Source organism: Heptranchias perlo, chromosome 41 (assembly GCF_035084215.1).
Source record: "Heptranchias perlo isolate sHepPer1 chromosome 41, sHepPer1.hap1, whole genome shotgun sequence".
NCBI classification, from domain to species: domain Eukaryota; kingdom Metazoa; phylum Chordata; class Chondrichthyes; order Hexanchiformes; family Hexanchidae; genus Heptranchias; species Heptranchias perlo.
The window spans coordinates 14234952-14258058 of record NC_090365.1 but is presented as its reverse complement, the minus strand read 5'-3'; the positions used below and the strand labels follow the sequence as shown (position 1 = coordinate 14258058).

At 43.8% G+C, this 23107-nt stretch overlaps 1 protein-coding gene across 1 annotated transcript in view; it reads left to right on the top strand.

The window, feature by feature from the left end:
- Window positions 1-23107, top strand: part of timm50 (translocase of inner mitochondrial membrane 50 homolog (S. cerevisiae)) — a 140174-nt gene that overhangs the window by 105476 nt on the left and 11591 nt on the right. The window contains exons 4-7 of the mRNA XM_067975144.1: window positions 6571-6629; window positions 8124-8243; window positions 11915-12019; window positions 16806-16904. Of these exons, the coding sequence (XP_067831245.1) occupies window positions 6571-6629; window positions 8124-8243; window positions 11915-12019; window positions 16806-16904 (383 nt within the window). The remainder of the gene's footprint in view (window positions 1-6570; window positions 6630-8123; window positions 8244-11914; window positions 12020-16805; window positions 16905-23107) is intronic.

Below are 23107 nucleotides of genomic sequence, written 5' to 3'. Positions count from 1 at the left end.
CATACCCTCCAGTGTCTGATTATCAGTTGTTCACTTTACCATTGGAGGCTTATCTTTCACCCATTAAACCCTGATCTTTGGAATTCTCTCCAAATCCCCTTTGCCATGCTACCTATTCCTCTACCTTTGAAAGTCAATTATGAAACAGTCTCTTTGTCCATACCTCTTCCCCCTCCCCCTCCCAAAGCTCCCCATACTTCATAAAGTAGCCCAAGATACTCTTATATATGAGGACTATCCAAACTACTGATCAAGAGTGGGAGCCCTGACTTTTTTTTTAAATTGCTTCTTCCCCAGTCTAGGGATGCTGAGGCCAAATTGTAGAGCCCCTATCTGCTGCCTCGGCTAAGAGCGCAGATCAGGAATTAAACCTGTTCAACTTGTTCAATGCTTCCCCAATTCACCTGACCACTGCCCAGAAATAAAGACTTAAATCCTGGTAAACTCACTGGTAGCATTCTCATCTCTAAGTCAGAAGGTTGTGGGTTCAAACCCCACTCCAGAGACTTGAGCACACAAATCTAGGCTGACACTCCAGTGCGATACTGAAGTAGTGCTGCACTGTCTGAGGTGCTGTCTTTCATATGAGACATTAAACCGAGGCTCCCTCAGGTGGGCGTAAAAAGTCCCATCGCACTATTTCGAAGAAGAGCAGGGGAGTTCTCCCCTGTGTCCTGGCTAATATTTAACCCACAACCTCAATAACTAAAACAGATTATCTGGTCATTATCACATTGCTGTTTGTGGAACCTTGCTGTGTGCAAATTGGCTGCTACGTTTTGTACATTACAACAGTGACTACACTTCAGAAGTACTTCATTGGCTACAAAACATTGTGGTCATGAAAGTCACGATATAAATGTAAGTTGTCTTTCTTATATCCACATCAGCATTGCGATTGGCTATTGCATCATTGTAAAAACTCTTTAACTGTGCTTTATGTGCGCCTTTGTTCAGATATCCTGTGACAGCTCCCCTGATAACTCAGTGAGTATAGGTATCACATAGTGTGCTGCTCAGCAAGTGGATCCCTCAGTTGCTCATCCATTCGCACCTGAGCCCATTTTTTTTTTAAAACGAAAGAAGTTGCATTTATATAGTGCCTTTCATGACCTCACGACATCCCAAAGCGCTTCATAGTCAAAAAATTACTTTTGAGCTGTAGTCACTGTTGTAATGTGGGGAAATGTGGCAGCCAAGTTGTGCACAGTAAACCTTGAGTCCTGTTTCTTGCTCTTCCTCTCACCCAGTCATACCACTTTTCATTTCATTTCTTTCCTCTTCGGTACTTTGCCCCGCCCATCCCTACCCCAATCCATTACTACTGCTCTGCCTCCCCACTTTACTCCCACCATCCCAGACTTGAATCCCTCTTGAATAAGCCCACAGCTACCCTCTGGGCATCTCTTGGTGTTCTTCGTAGGGCTAAGTGAATCAACATCATGACCCTCTCTACATTTCACTCCATAATGTCCGTCACTTGAGAACAAAGCCCCTGACCTTTTTTTGGATGATTGCATTGACATCCTGACTTTGACTGAACCTAGGCTTGCTTTCCCTCGCACGCTTTCTGTTTTTCTCTTTCCTTCACTCCTGTTTCTCTCACTGCTCCTTCAGTTTTTTTTCTACTCTCCACTGCTTCTATTTCTGTTGCTCTCCTCCTTAACTTTTGTTTTTCACTCTCCTTTACTTTTGTTTCTGTTGCTCTCCTCCACTTTTTTTATTCCTCTGTCCCTCACCATTCTCTTTGCACTCCACCTCTGCATCTGTTTCACTCCTATTAGCTCTCTCCTCTACCCCTTTTATTTTTCTCTTTTCGTTCTGCTTCATTTCACTTTTGTTCCCGTCCTTCCTTTACTTCCCTCCTTTCCTCTCTCTGCTATTCCCTCACTTTCAGCACTCTCCACTCTTGTTTCTGACGTCTCTTATTTTTGTGTGTGTGTGTTGATTTTCTCTCCTGCGCGCTCTCCCTTCCCCATCCCATTCTTATTCTCCCTTACTTGTCCCTTTCTTTTCTTTTTTTCTCCTCTTGGTTACCACGTTCTCTTTTTTGCTTCTTTTTCACTCTACTCAGCATTGGAGGTGCCATGTGGGAGTAGTATGGGGAAGGTGAGGGAGCCAGAAGGATGGGCTTCTCAATTAATCAGGAAGTGGAACTTTCAGAAGGGAACAGCTTTTACCAAAAGAAGAGAGAATGGGGCTTTAATAACAGAACTAGGATAGAGCTTTCAAAAGAGAATGGGGAGATGGACTTGGACACAGAGTGGGCAACCGGGCTTTTAAAGGAGCTGAGAGGAGCAGAAAATTAACAAGCTGGCTTCTGTTAAACTTTGCTTGGGACTATCTTGACCACCCCATGCTGCAGTTGTGCTATTCATTATTCAGCGACTCGTACTGGAAAGTGTATGCGCGTGTTATGTGACGATGGGCGAGTGTAATGACCCCCCCCCCCCCCCACAAAGTCACCCGACACTAACTGCCAAAGATCTTGCATGAAGGTCTTGCTTGCATGAGGTATTGGAAAGGTACTGGTGTCTTTTGGATCGATACCCCAGCACAAGCCGCTGTGTTCAGGAGGAAAAAATGAGAATAGAATAGTGCCAAACCAACCTGGGATAAAGTAATGTTATCTGCTGAGGTTAAGCACACTTACACTTGTTTTTGCAGGTTCAAGGTGTATTTATTCACCCGTGCACTGACCTATTGTGGTTATTGAAAAGCTCTTTATGTAGAAGGATAATAGATAACTAGGAGCGTGTCAGACAAGTGGTGATGGTTTAGGAAGGTTATCTGAGACCCTCAATGCATTACTACCTTGAAGCTTACTGCTACACTTTTGTTCCTTTTCTAAATACAAAATTAAAAGACCAAACGATGCATGAAAGTGGAGGAGGCAATGGACAACTGACACAAACGGGAGAAAAAAAACGGTGTACACACCTTGAGGCTCAAGCTGAACTTAGTATTAAACACTGAATAAAACTTGTCATTTCAATTGCTAGCTACATTGAATTATACTTTTCTTCTAAAATTAAAATTTAAAGCTGATCCACTGAATGATACATTTCCCCCCTCTCTTTCCTCCCCCCAATTTGCTTTGTTTTCTTTCCCCAAACGGCATTGACTACTGGTGGGCTCCAATTCCATGGATGTTGATTGCCCATGGAACCAACACTTGAAAAGCAGAGAAGTTATGTTAAACTTGTATCGCCCTAGCCAAAGCGGCCATTCATTGTTTGTAATCCTGGGACTAGGGTGCCCAAACTATGGCTCACAACCTGTGGCCATTTGACCCACAAAGCCCCAGAAACACCATTCCTATTCACTCTTGTATTTTGTGCTGGTCTGGTTTCTTTTTCCTGTTTGAATTTGGTGAGCCTGAAAGTTTGGAACAATCTTTCCTCATCCCTGTTCCTTCGTCGATGCATAAATCCTAAATCTGAACAGCGAAATATGTTGGCATTGGTGGCTTGAGATGCATGCAAATGATGGAAATAGTCAATTCATCTCAAAATGAGGCTTGCATGACTTTATAGAACACACCTATATAGAATTACATAGAGTCTACAGCACAGAAACAGTCCATTTGGCCCAACTGGTCTGTGCCGGCGTTAATGCTCCAAATAGGTGGGCTCCCACCCCTCTTCATCTAACCCTATCAGCACACCCTTTTATTCCTTTCTTCTTCATGTACTTGTCTAGCTTCCCCTTAAATGCATCCATGATATTGGCCTCAACTGCTCCATGTGGTAGCAAGTTCCACATTCTAACCACACTCTGGGTAAAGAAGTTTCTCCTGAATTCCTTATTGGATTTATTGGTGACTCATACTTATGGCCCCTAGTTTTGGTCTCCCCACCAGTGGAAACAGCATCTACCCTTTCATAATCTTAAAAGCCTCTTATCAGGTCAACCCTCAGCCTTCTCTTTTCTAGAGAAAAGAGCCCCAGCCTGTTCAGCCTTTCCTGATAAGTATATCCTCTCAGTTCTGGTATCATCCTTGTGAATCTTTTTTGTACCTTCTCCAATACCTCTACATCCTTTCTATACTATGGAGACCAGAACTGTGCACAGTACTCCAAGTGTGGTCTAACCAAGGTTCTATACAAGTTTAACATAACTTCTTTGCTTTTCAATTCTTTCCCTCTAGAAATAAACCTCAGTGCTTGGTTTGCTTTTTGTTATGGTGTTGCTACTTCTAGTGATTTGTGGACCGGTACCCCTAGATCCCTTTGCACCTCTACCCCATTTAGACTCTTATTATCCAAGCCTCTTTATTCTTCCTACCAAAATGTAACATCTCACACTTATCTATATTGAAATTCATTTGCCAATTACATGTTCATTCCGCAAGTTTATTAACGTCGTCTTGTATTTTTATTAATGTCGTCTTGTATTTTGATTGTTTCCCAGACAATTATCAGCTATTCAACCACGGAAATCCTGTGATTTCCCCCCAGCGTTCACACACATATACTCCTCCAACAGGAGTCACAGGCTAGCAATCAGGGTTATGAGAAGGCGTGACTGGATAGCAATCAGAATTATGTTGCCAAACAGGGTAGAGTGTTGCAATTTTTAAATAAAATCTCTCTCTCTCTCTCTCTCTCTCTCTCTCTCTCTCTTTTTTTCTCTCTGCACCATTAGGGAAAAGTTCCTATCAGAGTTTTCAGACTGTTGTCAAATTCTAAAACATTTTTACTGAGCTGTAATCCCATTAGCTGAAGTATCCAAAGATGTCACAGTCTCGACTTGTTTAGGATCAGCTGTCTTCCCTCACCCGCTCCCAAGTTGCTTACCGAACCATTATGGACTCATTAATAAAGTGCTGCATAATCATTTTAAACCCTTAGAATTGCCTCAAGCTACCATTTACTGTTAGTTTCCAGCAGTGTTGTTTGCCTTTGTGAACAGTATGGCAGTAATAATATATAGCAATCAACACAATCATATTAATTAATTCTGCCTGTACTTACAAAAGGTCATATGATTAATCCACATTTAGAAATGTAGGGCAACAGCAATTGTACCGTAATCATATACACCAATTATTTTTCCTTCCTCGCAAAGCAGTTGTATATTCCAGTGCGTAATGGCAATTTATGTTTCCCTTCCATCTTCTGAAGGTGTTGATTCCATACACGGGAGTTCTCCAGTTCCTTGCTGAAGTGGCCATTCTGGCCACCATAGAATGCACAGAAGGGGGCCGCTTGGCCCATCGTGCCTGTGCCGGCTCTTTGAAAGAAATATCCAATTAGTTCCACTCCCCTGCACTTTCCCCATAGCCCTGCAATTTTTCTTTCCTTTTTGACCGTGCGAGCCTCGTGGCCTCCAATATGCGATGCTGTCCAGCCAGCAGTTACACCAAAGTTAATCTGCTGACTTCACTAAGGCTGCCGCCAGGGGGAAGACCTGTTTTTGCTGGACATTTTTGGGTAGGCGGCCTTAGCGAATCGAGAAATTTTATCTGGGTTAGTGCCAGCTGCACGAGGGCCTCGAGCTGGTAGCGCTGAAGCCCGATGTAAAAGCAGCATTAGAAATTCTCGGCACAAAATTCACTCGTTAAGTATTTCAAAGAAACTTGTCTTTTTCAAAATCTCTTTCTCCCCTCCTTAAGACAGCTGGCAGTCCTCCTGGCACCACAGTTGAGTCTAATTCTGTCCTCACCCAGCACCGTCACATAGCTCCCATACGGCAGTCTCAATTGAGATTAATTGGTTTGTGGTTCAGTATTATGAAAAAAGAACAAACTTGCATTCATATAGCACCTTTCACAACCTCTGAATGTTCCAAAGCGCTTTACAGCCAATTAAGTACTTTTGAAGTGTTGGAAACGTGGCAGTCAATTTGCACCCAGCAAGGATGCACAAACAGCAACGAGACAATGACCAGATCATCTGTTTCTAGGTGTTTGTTGAGGGATTAAATATCGAACAGGACATTTGGGGAGGACTCCCCTGCTCGTCTTTGAAATATTGCCATGGGATCTTTTGCATTCACCAGAGGGGGCAGACAGGGCTTTGGTTTAACATCTCATCCGAAAGACGGCACTTCAGACATTGCAGCACTCCCTCAGGACTGCACTGAAGTGTTAGCCTGGATTTTGTGCTCCAGTTTCTGGAATGGGACTTGAACGCACAACCTTCTGACTCAGGTGTGAATGAGACGACTGAGCCACAGCGGACACGTGGTAGGTAGCACCTTCACTGTTCGACGTGTTGAGGGGTGGGCTGCTGCTTCACCATTTTTAAGTCACATTTCAGACTCCACAGAGAGTATGTTTCGCCAAAGATTTATTTCCTTAATTGCACCAATTGTTTGTTCCTCTATACTTCAAAGCAACCAACTTAAAGTAAATAAAGGAAACAAAATTGAGTTTACTTTTAACGTAGGTGCAAGCTTGTGCCCAGGCTTGAATATGATACTCACCCAGGATAGCTAACAGTTTGTAATGTCTTTACTGTAGCTTTAGTGAGATCATTTGCAGTTCATTGATAGGAAATTGTATGTCCATTAAGCAGTTGTTGTGAATAAGATTCACCAGTTCAAAAGAATGCTTGTATCTTGCAGATCCTCCTGTAGTGCAGCAGTTACGAAGGACATATCGATACTTCAAGGATTACAGACAGGTGGGTGTAGCAAGAACAAACAGCATGCAGAACAGATCCTTGTACTGCCAAGCAGAACTCCTTCTATTCAATAAACTTGTACGTCCAGTTCAGGATATATTTATGGTCAGGTACAAGTTCTCTACAAGTCAGTAGATGAATTCCTAAGATCACTAGTTAATACCCATAAAAATGGTGAGAAACTGTTGCGCAGTGGTGATAATATTTGGCAGGTCAAGCATCAGGTGTAGCAATTTGCCACGTGGAATTTGGACACACTGCTGCCACCCAAACGTGTACCTTCCATATCTGCTGCTAATCATCATTTCATCTTGCATTTCTGAACATTTGTGGAATGTCTTCATCTTATTCCGTCCATTTCCATCTTTAGTCACCCCACTCTCCATTTCCCGTTTCTCGCTGAAACCCGAGATTCCGCAAACCTCTGAGTCTCCTTCCAATTTTCTTTCTGGCCCTTGAGCATTAAAAATTACTTGAAGCAGCAGCTTTGATCTGAAACTGACGGTCTTCAGACAGAAATCTGGAGTGCTGACTTTGTATTTCACTTGGTGCAAAAGGATGCTTCTGACCTTCAATCCATGCAGTGCAGTTGGATCTTGTTATTATGGACTGCTGAGGAATGAAAAAGTAGTTTTCATTAGGAGCTCTCCTGCCTGTACAAGGAGTTGGCATGGACCAGACAGAGAGTTTGTTAGGATCAATATCTGTAGTAAGTCTGTTATGCTATATCCTGTTGGTAAGACCAGGACATCCATTGGCAATAATCTTTTCATTCACTGGTGTTGCATTTTGGCAGCTAGGCAGTGGGGTGGGGGGCCGGGCCTGTGAAAATGTTGAAATGACTTCTTCGTGCTGTGTAACCAATTCCGCTGATAACATTGAAACAAACTGAGTGGTTCTGGGCATGGAGCTTCCCCGATGTTGAGGCGGGATGGGGAGAGGGGAGGGAAAGGAAAGAGAGATGAATTTGACCTCCTATGTGGAAATCACATTGCTGACCGGTACAGCTGGGCTGAAAGTCTGGCCTATCCAAGACCAGGACACAATGGATGGCGGGGATGCCAAACGTTGAACAGCTGCTGTTGGAGATGCTTTGCCTCTGGAGGCAAGGAGTAAAGCCACCTGACTGGGTGATGTGCTTGCCCCACCACCGCAGTAAAAGGGGCATTAGAGTTACTTGTGTTACCATCAGTGGATGTTAAGATGCTGCTGTGTTCAGTCGTTCTGTGGTGCGCGTCAAGGTTCAGGTGTGTAGTAATCCCCTGACAGCTGGACTCGCATGCAGCAGCAGATCTGTGAATGCAACAATGAGAACTAGTGGCATTGAGGTTGTCATCAATAGGTGGGAGGGGAGTCCTGAAAAGAAACTTTCCTTTCCCTGCCTCTTTAGAGTGATCAAAGTACTTTTTTTTTACAAATTTGCCCTTGTAACATCAGCTGTCGCACGTTTCTTTGATCCTGCCCTTTTTCTTTCATTCCTTTTTTTTCCCCCAGATGATAATTGAGCCCACCAGTCAGAAGCTGCTGCCAGACCCCCTTAAAGAGCCGTATTACCAGCCACCGTATACTGTTGTGTTAGAGCTAACAGATGTGTTGCTGCACCCAGAATGGTCGGTAAGTCTCTCAACACCTGGTGGTGCAGCACCTCCAGGCAGCGCTTGTCACAGTGAACACTTGTGCAACAAATGGCGGGTTGGGAAGATTATTTAACGAGGAAGGACAGTCTAAGGGGAATACTTTTTGTTCAAAAAATGCCTTGATTTATTAAAAAATGTATTCTTTAATCAACATATCTAAATCACATTATCTGGTCATTTATCTAATTGTTGTTTATGGGGCGTAATGCTCAAATTGGCTGCTGCCTTTCTCTACATAGTAACCGTGACTGCCCTACAAAAGTACCTCATTGGCTATCCTGACATTGTGAAAGGCACCACATGAATGCAAGTTCGTTCTTTCCTTAAATGTCTGTTTTGCTTTTTTTTGTGTAAATGGAAACTGTTTCAGGGCTGTCCGATCCCAGGAAAACACACTGCTAATTTGGTATGAAGCAACTTTCTTTTTTTTTGCCAATTCTGTTTCTTCTTCCCCCTCCTTCCCGGCCTGAAGGCATTGCTTCATATTGTGGTAAGTTTAACACCACCTCCATCTTCCCTGCTTGGCCCAAGTCACTGTTCCTTGTGTGTTAATCTGATCACTTAAGTGTTAGCAGTCTATTTTGTCATGGGGCCTCACTGTTGAGTCTGTTTCTACCCTCAACCAACAGCACGCATGCACGTGTGCACACACAATGTTTCAGGCAGCGATTAGGACCAGGAACCATGGCTGATTTTGTGTCTGACTCACCCCTCCTCCATGCTGCCCCCACCCCCTCCGCTTTATCTACAGAGGTCCTGAGACCAATTGGTGTCCCATTGCTGCCAACCCACGTTGAGCCTGGAATCGCCTGACTGCACAGACTGTGCAGTCGATACTCCTTGTGTCGGTGTGCCTAAGTGTTTCATTGTATCTGTTGAAACCCGCACCTGTTGAGTGGGCAGTCCGTTGTAATGTGAACACCTGAGTTCGGAGCAGGTGGTTGAAAGGAACTGAGGACTGCCCATATGGTGCTGCTCAGAGGGGATGGGACTGCAGTGATATGTATTACAGTATTATTCAACAATAAAAGCATTTGCCCTTGGGAAGATGAGAGGTTTTTTTTCTTATTTAATGTTTCTGGAAATGCTACTTTATTGTCGTCTTTGTGTTTACAGTTTGTTGAAAGTTACTGCAGGCTCACTCCATTGCTTTCTAGAAATGTTGTGAGCCGTTTGGAGTCATTCCACCTGATTACACGTTCCATCACTTGCCTTCAAGGTTCAGATTGAATCTGTTCACACAGCAGCACGGTTCCATTTCAAAGGCTGAACTATACAGCCCTTCTGTACATTAAACATGAAGGATGGAATGAGGGGAAAAAAACGTTTGCTTAGCCTGATTCCAGTGTATCTCCTAGTTTACGCTCCATGGATTTTCTCTCTCGTTTACTTAATACTTGGAGACTGTGAGTAACTGGAGACACCCAAGAACAGATATCTGTGTAAGATTTTCCAGCTCCAAAAGATAAATGGAGCAAGATCTTCAGAATGTCGATGTAACATTGCAATCAACATTATTCAACCCTGGCCAGTTGTATTCCATAAAGGATGGTCCACAGCGGAACTGGGCAGTGGTGCTCTGGGTGTCCAAACCATGGCTGGTGCCCTAGCAGTTCAGGCCACGAATCCTGGGCAACTCATTTATTTTTGCACTCTTTCTTGATTATACTTCTTACTTTCTTGTTTGTCCTGTGTGAATTTTGTGGCCTTGAAGTTAGCGGTGTAGCTGGATAAATCTTAAATTGGAAAATCAAGATTTGTTAGTATCCACATCTTGGAAGAAATGCAAATTGATGGGAACATGGATTTAAACTTCATGGGCTCAATTTTAAATTGAAAGTGTCGGGGCGGGGGGGCTACGAAAATTGGGGAAATGAGGAGCAGGAAACTAATGGTAATTAAAGCCGGCGGGACGATATTTAAGGAAGCAAATGTACCTCATTGAGATATTTTATTTCTTAGCTATAAGGTAGTTAAAAGGATTTTAAACTCACCTGGCCGGCTTTCCCATGGCTTCTGATCGGGCCGGATCAATCAAAAATAAAGTAAATAAATGAAATTTTTTAAATTTCACAATGTTAAAAAAAAATAAACCTACCTTTTGAAACAATGTCACCTGCAACCCCCGTGCTCCGATGTCTCCCCTGCCCCCTCCCCAAACACTCTCTTGAAGCGCTGGATGATCTCCCTCCCTCCCTCTGCGCCCCCACCCCCTCGGCGTTACAGCTCCTGTCGGCAGCCAGCCTGTCAATCAGGCTGGCTGCCGGGCGAAACCCGGAAACAAGATTAATGAGCGTCAATTACCTTGTGATCACATGGGGAATGGTAAGTTTTTATTTTTCGGGTTTGCTGTGTGCCCATTGACCCTCATCACTGCCATCCTGCCACCCTTTTAAAATTGAGCCCCATATGTGGCTACAAGGCTCCATGAAATGCATCTAAGAAACAAAGCTTGAATACTCCTGGTCTGTTCTTGTATTTGCCCCTACATGTCACCAGCTTGTGTAGTCCAGTGGTCTGGGTAATCACACTTCACTTTAACAATATCCTTGAATGATTTGTGTACTACCAAATCTGGATATTTTGAGGCCCTTGTTGCCTCTAGATAATGTAGTATTGTTACTCTTGATTGAATCTGGAGTTTAGACTTGGCCATTGATTCCTTGGCGTTTTTACTGTGTGAAATCACCTCTTCTCAGGAACAAAGTGAAGGAAGGTCTCTGGTTCAATCCCTGGTCTGTGCTGAATTAGCTGATCTCTGGCAGTAGATGTGCTATAGTCGGCCTCAGTGCCCCTCATGTAGGGATGGGGTAAAATCACAGGAGTTTCCACTTCTGATCACTGTCCAGTTGACCCATGGTGGAAGAGAGAGTATGTGTGGACGTCGGGTCAGGACATGATCGTGTTCTGTTCCTTGCATTCAAATACCCAGCAGAAGCCTGCAGTCAGTGCCAGGCATCAATAACTGCTACTTTGAGATACTAGCACTGGCACTCATGGGCTTGTATATCAGCCTTGAGATAACAGAAAATTTGCAACAATAAAGTAAACTATGAAAACAAAAGTTGCACAGATAATTGTCCTGTGTCATGCACAATGGCACATCTGTAGTGAGATGCTGAAGGAGACTTCAGTGAAGGTATTGTTTTCTCCATTCATTGTCACCTTTCATGGCCTCAGGATGTCCCAAAGCGATTCATAGCCAATTAAGTACTTTTGAAATGAAGTCACTATTGTAATGTAGTGACACAACAGTCAATTTGCACACAGCAACAGTAGTGAGAAAAATAACCAGATGATTTGTTTTAGTGGTGTAGGTTGAGGGTTAAATATTGGCCAGGGCACTCTGGAGAACTCCCCTGCTCTTCTTTGAAAGCACCATGGGATCTCTTGCATCCACCTGAGAGGGCAAACGGGGCTTCAGTTTTACGCCTCGTCCAAGAGGACGGCACTCCAACAGTGCAGTTACTGCACTGGAGTGTCAGCCTAGTTTATATGGTCAAGTCTCTGGAGTGGGACTTGAACCCACGACTTTCTGACTCAGACGAGAGTGCCACCACTGAGTCAAGCCTGATGCCTAAACTTTATAAACTTTACTGGGCGTACTGTTATAATTGACTCACTCTGTCCCTTTATCTTTCTTTCAAGTTAGTCACAGGCTGGCGATTTAAGAAGAGGCCAGGTATAGACTACTTGTTCCAGCAGTTGGCTCCGCTGTATGAAATTGTTATCTTCACCACAGAAACGGGCATGGTGAGTCTACCATACATCCTTTGACTGCTCAATTTTCTTCGTTCCATATGTGGTTAAGAATCCTTCACGCCGGAAGGCCCAGTGCTTTTTTCCCCATCTCTAATTTTGTTCCCTTGGTTAAGACAGTGAGTAACTGAGCAGTGAGCAGGGAGGTTCCCAGGTTCAATCCCAAGTCTGTGGTGAATTAGCTGATCTCAGCTGGAATGTGAAGAGGAGCAAATTGGTTAGGAAAGAGTTAAATGTTTTTGTGATTTTTTTTTAAATGTGGGGGGGAGGGGTTGCCATTCAAAATGCCAAAATAACTGCAGAATTTTAATATTTGTAGAATTCTGATTTTTTAATTTGCAGTCATAAAATTAATGCGTGGTATAACAGCAGTAAAGGCTATAAATCAATCTACTAAATCTGATGTTTGATTAAAGTTCTGTGATGCCATCCATGTTGTAAAAGAAATAACGAATTTTCACTATAAATACTTCAAAATGTAAACTGTTGGGAGTAGAAAGACTAATTTGCTAGGATTTACATCTGTTGAATACACCTATTGAATGATGTGGAGATGCCGGTGATGGACTGGGGTTGACAATTGTAAACAATTTTACAACACCAAGTTATAGTCCAACAATTTTATTTGAAAATCACAAGCTTTCGGAGGCTTCCTCCTTCCTCAGGTGAATGTGGAAATTAAATCCTCGAACCTTTCGCATTTATAAATCACAGAACAATACCTGGTGATTACAGATAGTCTTTCCAACTGCCCGTGGCCAAGGCAATCAAAGTGTTCAGACAGAGAGGTGTTACCTACAGGGCCACCGAATATACAAACAACCAAAAAAAAACAGAGAAAGGCAGAAACGTAGAAACATCCGGAAGGAAGAGAAAGACAGCAAATGACCCGTTATATTAAAAACAGATAACTTTTGTTCGCTGGTGGGGTTACGTGTAGCGTGACATGAACCCAAGATCCCGGTTGAGGCCGTCCTCATGGGTGCGGAACTTGGCTATCAATTTCTACTCGATGATTTTGCGTTGTCGTGTGTCTCGAAGGCCGCCTTGGAGTACGCTTACCCGAAGGTCGGTGGCTGAATGTCCTTGACTGCTGAAGTGTTCCCCGACAGGGAGGGAACCCTCCTGTCTGTCCGTTCATCCGTTGTCGCAGCATCTGCATGGTCTCGCCAATGTACCATGCTCTGGGGCATCCTTTCCTGCAATGTATGAGGTAGACAACGTTGGCCGAGTCACAGGAGTATGAACTATGCACCTGGTGGGTGGTGTCCTCTCGTGTGATAGTGGTATCGTGTCGATGATCTGGCATGTCTTGCAGAGGTTACCGTGGCAGGGTTGTGTGGTGTCGTGGACGCTGTTCTCCTGAAAGCTGGGTAATTTGCTGCGAACGATGGTCTGTTTGAGGTTGGGTGGCTGTTTGAAGGCGAGTAGTGGAGGTGTGGGGATGGCCATAGCGAGGTGTTCGTCGTCATGGATGACATGTTGAAGGCTGCGGAGAACATGGCGTAGTTTCTCCGCTCCGGGGAAGTACTGGACGACGGACGGTACTCTGTTGGTTGCATCCCGTGTTAGTCTTCTGAGGAGGTCTATGCGATTGAGTCGAGCGTCATATCCCGTTCTTACTAGGGCGTCTTTCAGCGTCTGTAGGTGACTCAATGAGACAATCAACGATCCGGAACAGCAGACAGAGGGATCCGCGGTACAGCAACCGAAGAGGAAAGAGTCAAACTTGACGACTCCGGAGGGTCGCTGCCCTCCGCTTGACATGTATGCTCAAGCTGTCAGGAAATGCGTCAATGCCAGATTCATCAGCCGCACTCAGAAGACAGTCCAGAATGTCACCCGAGCACCAACTCTACAGCAGACGCCGCAACCTCGAAACTAAGATAGAGTCCATACTCTCAACCTGTACTCAGGACCGTGCATTTGTTGATTTGTTGTCAGCTGCGGTTTTTAAAATGTAAAAGCACCTTCAATAGGTGTAAACAATTTTACAACACCAAGTTATAGTTGGACCAACCAAAAAAAAAAAATCCATTGGCTTCATGCATTTAAACAGCTGTAGAGTGTAGGACTAGTAAATCAGAAAAACTTATATTATAGTTATTACTCTTCACTTTCGTGTGAGATTTTTTTTTCCTCTTTTCTCCCTTCCCCTCGAGTATATATTTTTTTTGTCTCTCTTCCCCCTCCTTCAGCCATATTTTTCTTTCCCCTTCTTTGTTCCTCTTTTTCTCTCTCCCTCTCACAAATTCTTTGCTCGACAGAAGAACGCTCTTCTGGGTGACAGCTCTTTTCCTTAAGAGCTGGGACGCTATATCGGAATGCTCCGGCTCACTAACCAGTAGTCATGCCCCGGTTGTACAGGTGCGGCATCCCACAGTTTGAGAACCGCTGGATTCCATAGCTGTTTGGACAAGCACAGTGGCCCTTGCAACAGATCCTGAGCTCCAAACAGATCACCCATCCTTCCAGTTAAATTGTATGCCTTGTGTGTCTCCTGGGTAGGACATTGCATTACCCTTGTCAACCCTAACAATCCAATTTATAAGCAAACCTCCCAACTACAATGCCCAGATGGGGCAGTGGAACAGTACCCTCAGGAGATTTGCTTCTAGTGTTGAGTCGGGGCCTGCACCTGTGATTTGGAATCCCTGTAAGGCACAGAACTATCCCCTAGACTTTCTGCATATTTATAAAAGAAAGAAAGAAAACTTGTTTTTCTATAGCGCCTTTCATGACCTCACGACATCCAATAAAGTATTTCTGAAATGTAGTCATTGTTGTAATGTAGAAAATGCAGCAGCCAGTTTGTACACAGCAAGGTGCCACAAACAGCAATTAGATAATGACCAGATAACCTGTTTTAGTGACGTTGGTTGAGGGATAAATATTGGGCAGGACACTCGGAAGTACTCCCCTGCTCTTCAAATAGTGCTACGGGATCTTTTATGTCCACCTGACGGATCCTCGGTTTAAAGTCGGCATCTCTGACAGTGCAGCACTCCCTCAGTACTATACCAGGAGTGTCAGCCTGGATTTTGTGCTCAAGTCTCTGGAGTGGGACTTGAACCCACAACCTTCTGACTCTGAGGCAAGAGAAAGCTACCCACTGAGCCACTGCTGACATTGTAGTCAGTGTTTGGAAAATTTCTGACCCTGATTATAAGTAATACGTAAACATGAGACAATAAAAATGTGTTGCAACAGATCCAATTCCACATGAAGTCGTCTTGACTGCTAAAATTTCAATAATGTTCTTCAGGTCATGATTGGAAATTAAGTGAAGCAAATCCGGTGTACTTGTTCCAGAATAGGTAGCAATTAATCTGTACCTGCCTGGCAAGTTTCTGCCTGTCCCCGCAGAAGGACAGGTTTCTTTCCTAAACACTGACGTGCTTATCTTGCTACTAAATTGCAGCACAGAAACAGACACTCTATAGCAGCGGCAGCACAAACACTTTTTTTCTCCTTATTTCGCGCCTTGTATGTAATTCCACTGATTGTTAGTGGTTTGGAGTCATTGTTATTCAGAATGCAGTTTAATGCATCTACACAGAAATATTACCTGCCAATTACTGCTTTTAGTTCGACTTGGAGGGGAAGCAAAGCCCAGAGCAGCAGATTTTGTGATCTCTCTTTAGTGTTGTCCCAGGATTTGACAGCACTGGCTTGTTAGTTTGAAGCTCTTTTTCCTTCATTGTGATGAATTCAGCTGCTGCAGAACACATTGGTTCCTTCCAATCGGTGAGGTCAATGGACTGACCTGGAGGCAAGGAGACCTGACATGGAGGGGCTGCACTGTGATTTTAAAAAAAAATGTTTTTATAACTTATAACGGGATATTTTTATAGTTATTTATGAACGTCAAATTTCTTTTTGAAATTTGAAAAAAAATGATTGCACTGGCAGGAGGGTCGGTAACCAGAGGACACAGATTTACGGTAATTGGCAAAAGAACCAGAGGGGAGATGAGGAGAGATTTTTTTTTTTTACACAGCGAGTTGTTATGATCTGGAATGCGCTGCCTGAATGGTGCTGGAAGCAGATTCAATGGTAACTTTCAAAAGGGAATTGGATAAATACTTGGAGGGAAAAAATTGGAGTAATATGGGGAAAGAGCAGGGGAGTGGGACTAATTGGATAGCTCTTTCAGAGAGCCGGTGCAGGCACGATGGGCCGAATGGCCGCCTTCTGTGCTGTCTGATTCTATTCTATGATTCTTACTACAGTGGAGATTTTCCTTGTTATGTCTCTTAGCGTCCAGGCTACTAAAGATACATTACTGATTAGGAGCTCTGAAGATCCCAGGCCGACAGCTCTCGATGCGGTGGGAACCGTGATGTCGGACTAGCCTAGAATATCATTTGGAGTCGTCTGCCCCTTTGTTAGATATTTGTGTAAGAGATCTTTGATAAGCACCTTTGAACATGCTTGTGGCACCAGGTCCCAACTCATGGGTCTCACGCAGCTGGCTACAAGTAAATTTCCAGTCCTTTATTGTGGGTGGCCTAGAAGACCCGTTTTAATGGAGTCCTCCTGGCTGCTGGCATTGGCGAATCGTGACAAGACAGGTGGCTGCACACCCCTAGCACCAGTCTTGCATAATATAAAAGCATGTTTATGTTTGCATTTCAGATAACGCAGTCGTGGTGGTTAAATGGGGTATCACATGTTGGGAATGGTTTTATGTTGCCTCATTTCTGATTTTGTTTTTGATCTGCACTTGAATCTGTATTCAGGGTGGGCACTGACAGCTCTGCTTGCTTCTCTTTTACAGACAGCATATCCACTTATTGACAGTGTGGATCCGCATGGATTCATTATGTACCGTCTGTTCAGGGACGCAACACGGTACATGGAAGGTCACCATGTGAAGGTATGTGCACCTTTCTGGTTTTGACTTTGTATTAGTGAAATGGCAATTGTGTCCCTGCAACACGGTGGGGTAGTGAACCTGGATGTTTGACAAATTAAATGTTTGATAATAGTTTTCAATGAGCAGAATCCCCATGATCATCATGCCACAAGGTGTGCCAGGCAGTTAAATCGAAGAGCTCTTGAGCTGATGAGATTCCACTTTTTCGCAGTGAGGAAACGTCATTACGTTGAGTGGGAGGGAGATGGGTAAACACCCATTCACTGGCTGCTAAAACCAGCATCGTGTTGGTGCCCCAGTGAATTAGATCACTTTGCTGTACAGGTACCATTTCTTGATAAATTCTCTGCCTTTTACAAACAAGTGATTTTCAAACTTGCTCCTAAAAGAACCTAAAATTTTAGAAATTTCAGCACAAGAGACCATTTGGTCCACTGTGTAACCGAGATGTAAATTGCAGGTGTACTTGTCGGTGAAAGAATAGCCAGGAAAGTTGTCAAACACTCTGAAAAGTTGAATAAATAAATTACTTGTGTGCTTGATGCTTGAGACACTTCTCTGACTTTGGAACAACTGAATCTCGAACTCGGTTAATTCTTCACGCTACATGCTAGTTTGAAATTATCAAGGAGACATTTCACTAAAAGTGCTTTTGTTTTTCCATTGCTGTCTCTACACAGTGACCTCTTTGATTCTCTTTCCCTTTTACCTTGGGCATCACGTGCCATTCTCCGTAGGTAAGCCAAGCTCGTTGTGTGAAACCCAGAGTCGAGACAGCACGGGTTCAGCTCCTTGTGTTTACTTTGCTGAACCAGGAGGTTTTAATCAAACGGCAGACTTGTAGACCTGCATTTCTTTGGGTCTGAACTGGCTGTTTATACTTGGGTGGAGGGGGATCCCCAGATCTCTCGTCAGCTGCAGAAATGAAGAGTGCCCGTTTGGGTGAGGGGCAGGAGGACTGCGTCCAGCAAGAATCAGCATCTTCAGGGGAGGAGGGAGAACACGGCAAAACAAAATCTTGTCTTTGTTTATGCTGCAGAAATCTAGTAGTCTGTAAAGGGTTAAAGTCCGCAGTAAGGCTCTGTATCCCATCTGTCTGATGCCACTGCCTTCAATTCCACAATACCTGCAGCACAATATTTACAAAGCAGAGGTTTATTGAGGGGTGGTGGGGAAGGATGGGTTGTGCGTTGCCCCATGTTCTGTAATCTGAGCTCCTCTGAAATGACCATGCCTACAATAGTATGTGTGGCCTGCATTACTGCAAGCCTTCTGCCTCGCCTCCCACCTCCCATCTGTTGTCCTGTGGCACCCAGGGAGTCTTTCTGAGCACACACCATCCCCTCGGGCCTCCTGAAAAAGACTGGGTTTGCCGAGAGCAACAGCAGTGACAGACCTGCTGTGCAGTTAAGATTACGATAGTTTAAAGACTGCTGGTAGTATAACCACAGTGTTAGAGACTGATTCCCCAAAGGACCTTTTCATTTCCAGATGAAAGACATGGGATGTTATAGCCACAAGTGCTTAATTAGATATCAATGTCTCTTCAGTACAACAGTTTGTGGCGTTTTAGAAAATTATGTAGAATGGGGCCAAACCTCTTGTCCGTGTCTCCCTTTGTGTCTTTACCTTGGTCTTGGTCTTACTACTCGGCATTTATTATTTTCATTGTACCTCCACTTTCTTTCTCTCCTCGTCTGGCTCCCTAATTTTTCTTTCCTGTAATAAATGTTTTATTTCTGTTCTGTCAGAAAGGTTGTGAAACTTTAACTGTAATATGGGTTAGTTATTTGCCTTCACTCCTATTTCATCTTCTAGATTACAATGTTTGTTTAAAATCCAACTTTAATTACAATACACTGGGGGGGGGGGTGGATGCAGATGTCTGCATGATAAAGCTGTGGTGTAAAGCAAAGTACACCCAACATCATTCTGTTCATCTAAATGTAAATAAAATGATCTGGGTCAACTGCTGGTACCACAGTGAGTCGAAAATTGATATGGATTTGGGTAGAAAAACAGCTTCCCCTCCAATTTTCTCCCTTCTTCCCATAAGCGCTGCCTTGTTCTTGGCGTAGTGATGTGAGCACTGGCAGGCCTTTGGTATCTCACCATGTGGCCATTCTGGACAGTGAGTGATGGCAGGCTATCCATCCATAAGAAGCATCACAACGGAGCACATTTTTATTCCTCACCCAACATCCATACATGTATTTCCATCAGGGGCCACTGAATAACCATCTGGAGCAAGAACTTGAGTCCAGTGAGATCAACCCTAGAATCCTTCCTGTATTACAACGTGAAGTTCACTTACCTACTGAACCACCAGTCGAGCTCCAAGAGAATTCATGTTTTTTGCTGCAAGTTTATCCAAAAAACCCGTACTCAGACCAAACTAGCTTCATGTGAGGGTATTTCATAGAGAGCACCCGGTGATTGTGTGCATCACTATAACAGCACAGCCATACCTGCTCTGAGGCTCTACCTGGAGGCAGAAAAGATTTTCAACCAGTTAGAATGGAACTTCCTACTTCCCATGGGCGAGCAAGTGGCCTCTAGTGACTCGTTCAAACGCACGTTTATCTTTCCCTTTTCTGTGCGGGATCAGGCAGGGGTGCCCCTTATCTCCCTGTTCTTGTTGCCCTGACTGTGAAACCCCTGGGAACAGTCCACATATCCACACCCTGTGAGCTGGAGGAGTGCAGCACAGAATAGCACAGTGCAGGTGACGTTCTCATCTGTGTTACTGATTTCACCACTCCCCTCCCCAGCATCTTCCAAATTTCAGTCCACTGTCAGACTATAAACTCATCTGTACCAGTGTGGGAGTGAGGCATGGCCTTTCACCTGGACACTAATACAAATACGAGAGATCTACACCTTTTCATGAATCGAGATTGGTTTTACGTATTTGGGCTTGTGCCCTCCACAAGAAAAATACATCCTCTTCTCTTGTCTGTACCTGAAAAGATGGAGAAACCTGTCCATCTCACTGATATGAAGGAAGAACACTAGAGGGGCTGAGTGGCCCACTCCTATGTTCAGCTATAAAAATGAACAATCTCCCTGTTGTTTTAATGTCTTCTAGATGCTGCCCATCCACTTCCTGATCAAATAGGCATGACCTCACCTCTAGCCTTTTAGATGAAAATCCAAGAGGCTGCTGTGATCATGACTCTCCAGCCCCCACATCTGGCCTGTTCCTATCAGGAGAAGCTCATCCAGTTTTTACATATGGTAGGAAGAGGGTGTATCCCAGCGATGTGCAACACGATACTACCCACAAGAAGAATGTCAACAAAACAAATGAGATCTTTGCCAGTCTGACAAAATGGTGCACAGGATGTGCATGGAACCATGAGGTGTGGACCTGTGGGCCTTCTTTCTGTAGGGCGCTCACCGCTAGCCAGAGAGTCTCTCGAGGCCATCGGTTGATCAACGAGGTGCCAATCTCTGGGGATCCATACCAGCACCTGGAGGTGCTGAACACTCCCCAGTCACCCTTCTCACCCAGTACTCCGCAAACCCACTGAATTCAATCGAAGCTCTTTTTTTAAAAAAAAAACCACGTGGTTAAATAAAGGGCATTTTATAATAATCAGTGTATATATATTTTACAGAGAATATTGGATTTGGGAATAATTGCAGTAATGTTTAAATTCAGATGAAAGTCATAAACCTCAAGAGGAGATCTGGGCATTACAGTGTAATTGTTGAGATTATAGCCTTGAAATTATACGCATATCTCCAAAGTTTCTCTTTCTGATTTATAATGCTAAGTTAATGGGGAAGTTATTTTCCCTGTGTTGGATAAGTTTTTTTTTTGTTCCTCTTTGGTCGACATGCTCTGTACGTGATACTGAACAATTAGCAGTCACGGCCAGTGCTGACAATCAATTAGTTTTCTGAGAGTGAATCTGACATTGTGGTGTTTTACATCAAAATAAAGATTTTTGTTTTAGCCTTCTGCAAATTTTACAAAATATAGGGTCGGCAGAATGCATAAAAGCACTTACCTTGTAAACGTTCAAATCCAAGCACAATGCATCCAATTACAAATGAGAAAAATAGTTTTTTCACTGAATTTTAGAAAGTACTGTGTTCTGAATGGCATGATTGATAAATGCAATGCCCAGTGTAGGTCTGAGCAATGCAGACTAGAAAGGTTTTAGATTTGTTCCCTGGCCAGTGCACTGGAGTACCAGAGAGGCGCTACAATTGGCTTGTGCCCTTAGACTCGAAGATTCCTTCCTGCTTGTGTCCATTATCCGGTGACCTGTATTGGAAAGTCAGTATATGTGTACATCAGGGGAGGTTGGGATCAGGCTTGGCAATAATGCTTCCCATGGTCGAGTAGCCTGCCAAGATTTACTGTCCAGGCAAGTACGTGAAAAATGCGCACCTGGGTGACCTGCTGGAGGGTAGAAACACCTGTAGAACTCTACCTCAGTGCAAGTCTGCAATACATCCATTAGTTATTGGAAAGCATTCGTGAATCCAGGTGTTGATATACTTTCAATTAATTGGATTTATGTCATCACCTTGTTCTTCAGATACGAGTATGTATACTGTAGTCCTCGTCCACTTGCAGAATGTGCCTTGCACTGCATATGCTACAGGTAATTGTAGCAAAGTTGTTGATATTCATGAATCACAGCAGTCAACTTAACTATCGACAGAAGCCCTCGTTAGACCCAGGGCAAGGCGACAGTGTCTTCCAAAACAGCCCATCGCCCATCTGCCGCTTGACAAAATGCTGCTCTGCTGCCTTCGCTGTGCAGCATCTGGCCATGGGCAATCTGTCACTTTTTTTGGCACTGTCAGAAGTCAACCTGCACCAATCAAAACATCAAACGAGAAGCTACAGCGCTGAAACCCAATCTAACAGACTTCGCCAACTATTGTGCAACTATACAACCTGGGTCAGGAAATGACAGGCTCCCAGGGTTAGATGCACAGCAATTTACATTTTGATCAAGATTTTTTTTTTGTCTGACTTGCTTTTGTTTTTTTTAAACTGGGTAATGTCTTTTTTTTAAAAAAAACTTCTATATTTCAGGATTGATTTTTCATGTGTTAGCTGGCATATAACTACAGGTGTATTCATGCAGCAATGCACGGTTATAAATGTTACCTGGCAATTAGCTACACCCTATCATTTCTGGGCACATCTAACTAGAATAATTCAATTATCTCTAGTGCAGTCTTAAATTATATCTAATGTAATCTGAAATTAGGATAATTTAATCAAATGTTTCTTTATAAACTGTGTAATGTAAAGTGACAACCTTTTTTTTAAACACCTATCCCTATTAACCTCTTTGCCTTTTGCAGCTTGTTCAGGCAAATGAGAATGATTTGATGTGGAGTAACACTTACAAATGGCTCTACAACTATGTTTCCGATCCGCATTGTGCTGTGGCAGTTGTACAGCTCTGAAAATGTATCTCCCTCTCTCCTACGCTATCTGGTCACCACATTACAGGAAAGATGTGATTGTACTAGAGAGGGTACAGAGGAGATTTACGAGGATGTTGCCAGGGCTGGAGAATTTTAGCTATGAGAAAAGATTGGATAGGCTGGGGTTTTCTTTGGAACAAAGGAGGCTGAGGGGAGATTTAATTGAGATATATAAAATTATGACAGGACTAGATAGAGTGGATAGGGAGGACCTATTTCCCTTAGCAGAGGAGTCGGTGACCAGGGGGCATAGATTTAAAGTAATTGGTAGAAGGATTAGAGGGGAGCTGAGGAAAAAAATTTTCACCCAGAGTGTGGTGGGGGTCTGGAACTCACTGCCTGAAAGGGTGGGAGAGGCAGAAACCCTCCACTCATTTAAAAAAAAATACTTGGATGTGCACTTGAAGTGCCATAACCTACAAGGCTACGGACCAAGTGCTGGAAAGTGGGATTAAGCTGGAAATCTCTTTTTTGGCTGGAATGGACATGATGGGCTGAATGGCCCCTTTCTCTGCTGTAACTTTCTATGATTTACAGAATGAGAGTCTGGGCAGGCAGGCAGCCAGCTTCCCAGCTTTCATTTACCAGCTGGGAGATCCCCAGGAGTTGATCTCGAGGGCTCACCCTCTCCCGTGTTTGCCTGGCATTGTGCCCTCACAACCAAGGACAAAATGCAAACCTACATGTCTGGATTCTGCATCCTGTCACTTTCTGGTGCGCTGGTCAGGTGCATCTATTCCACT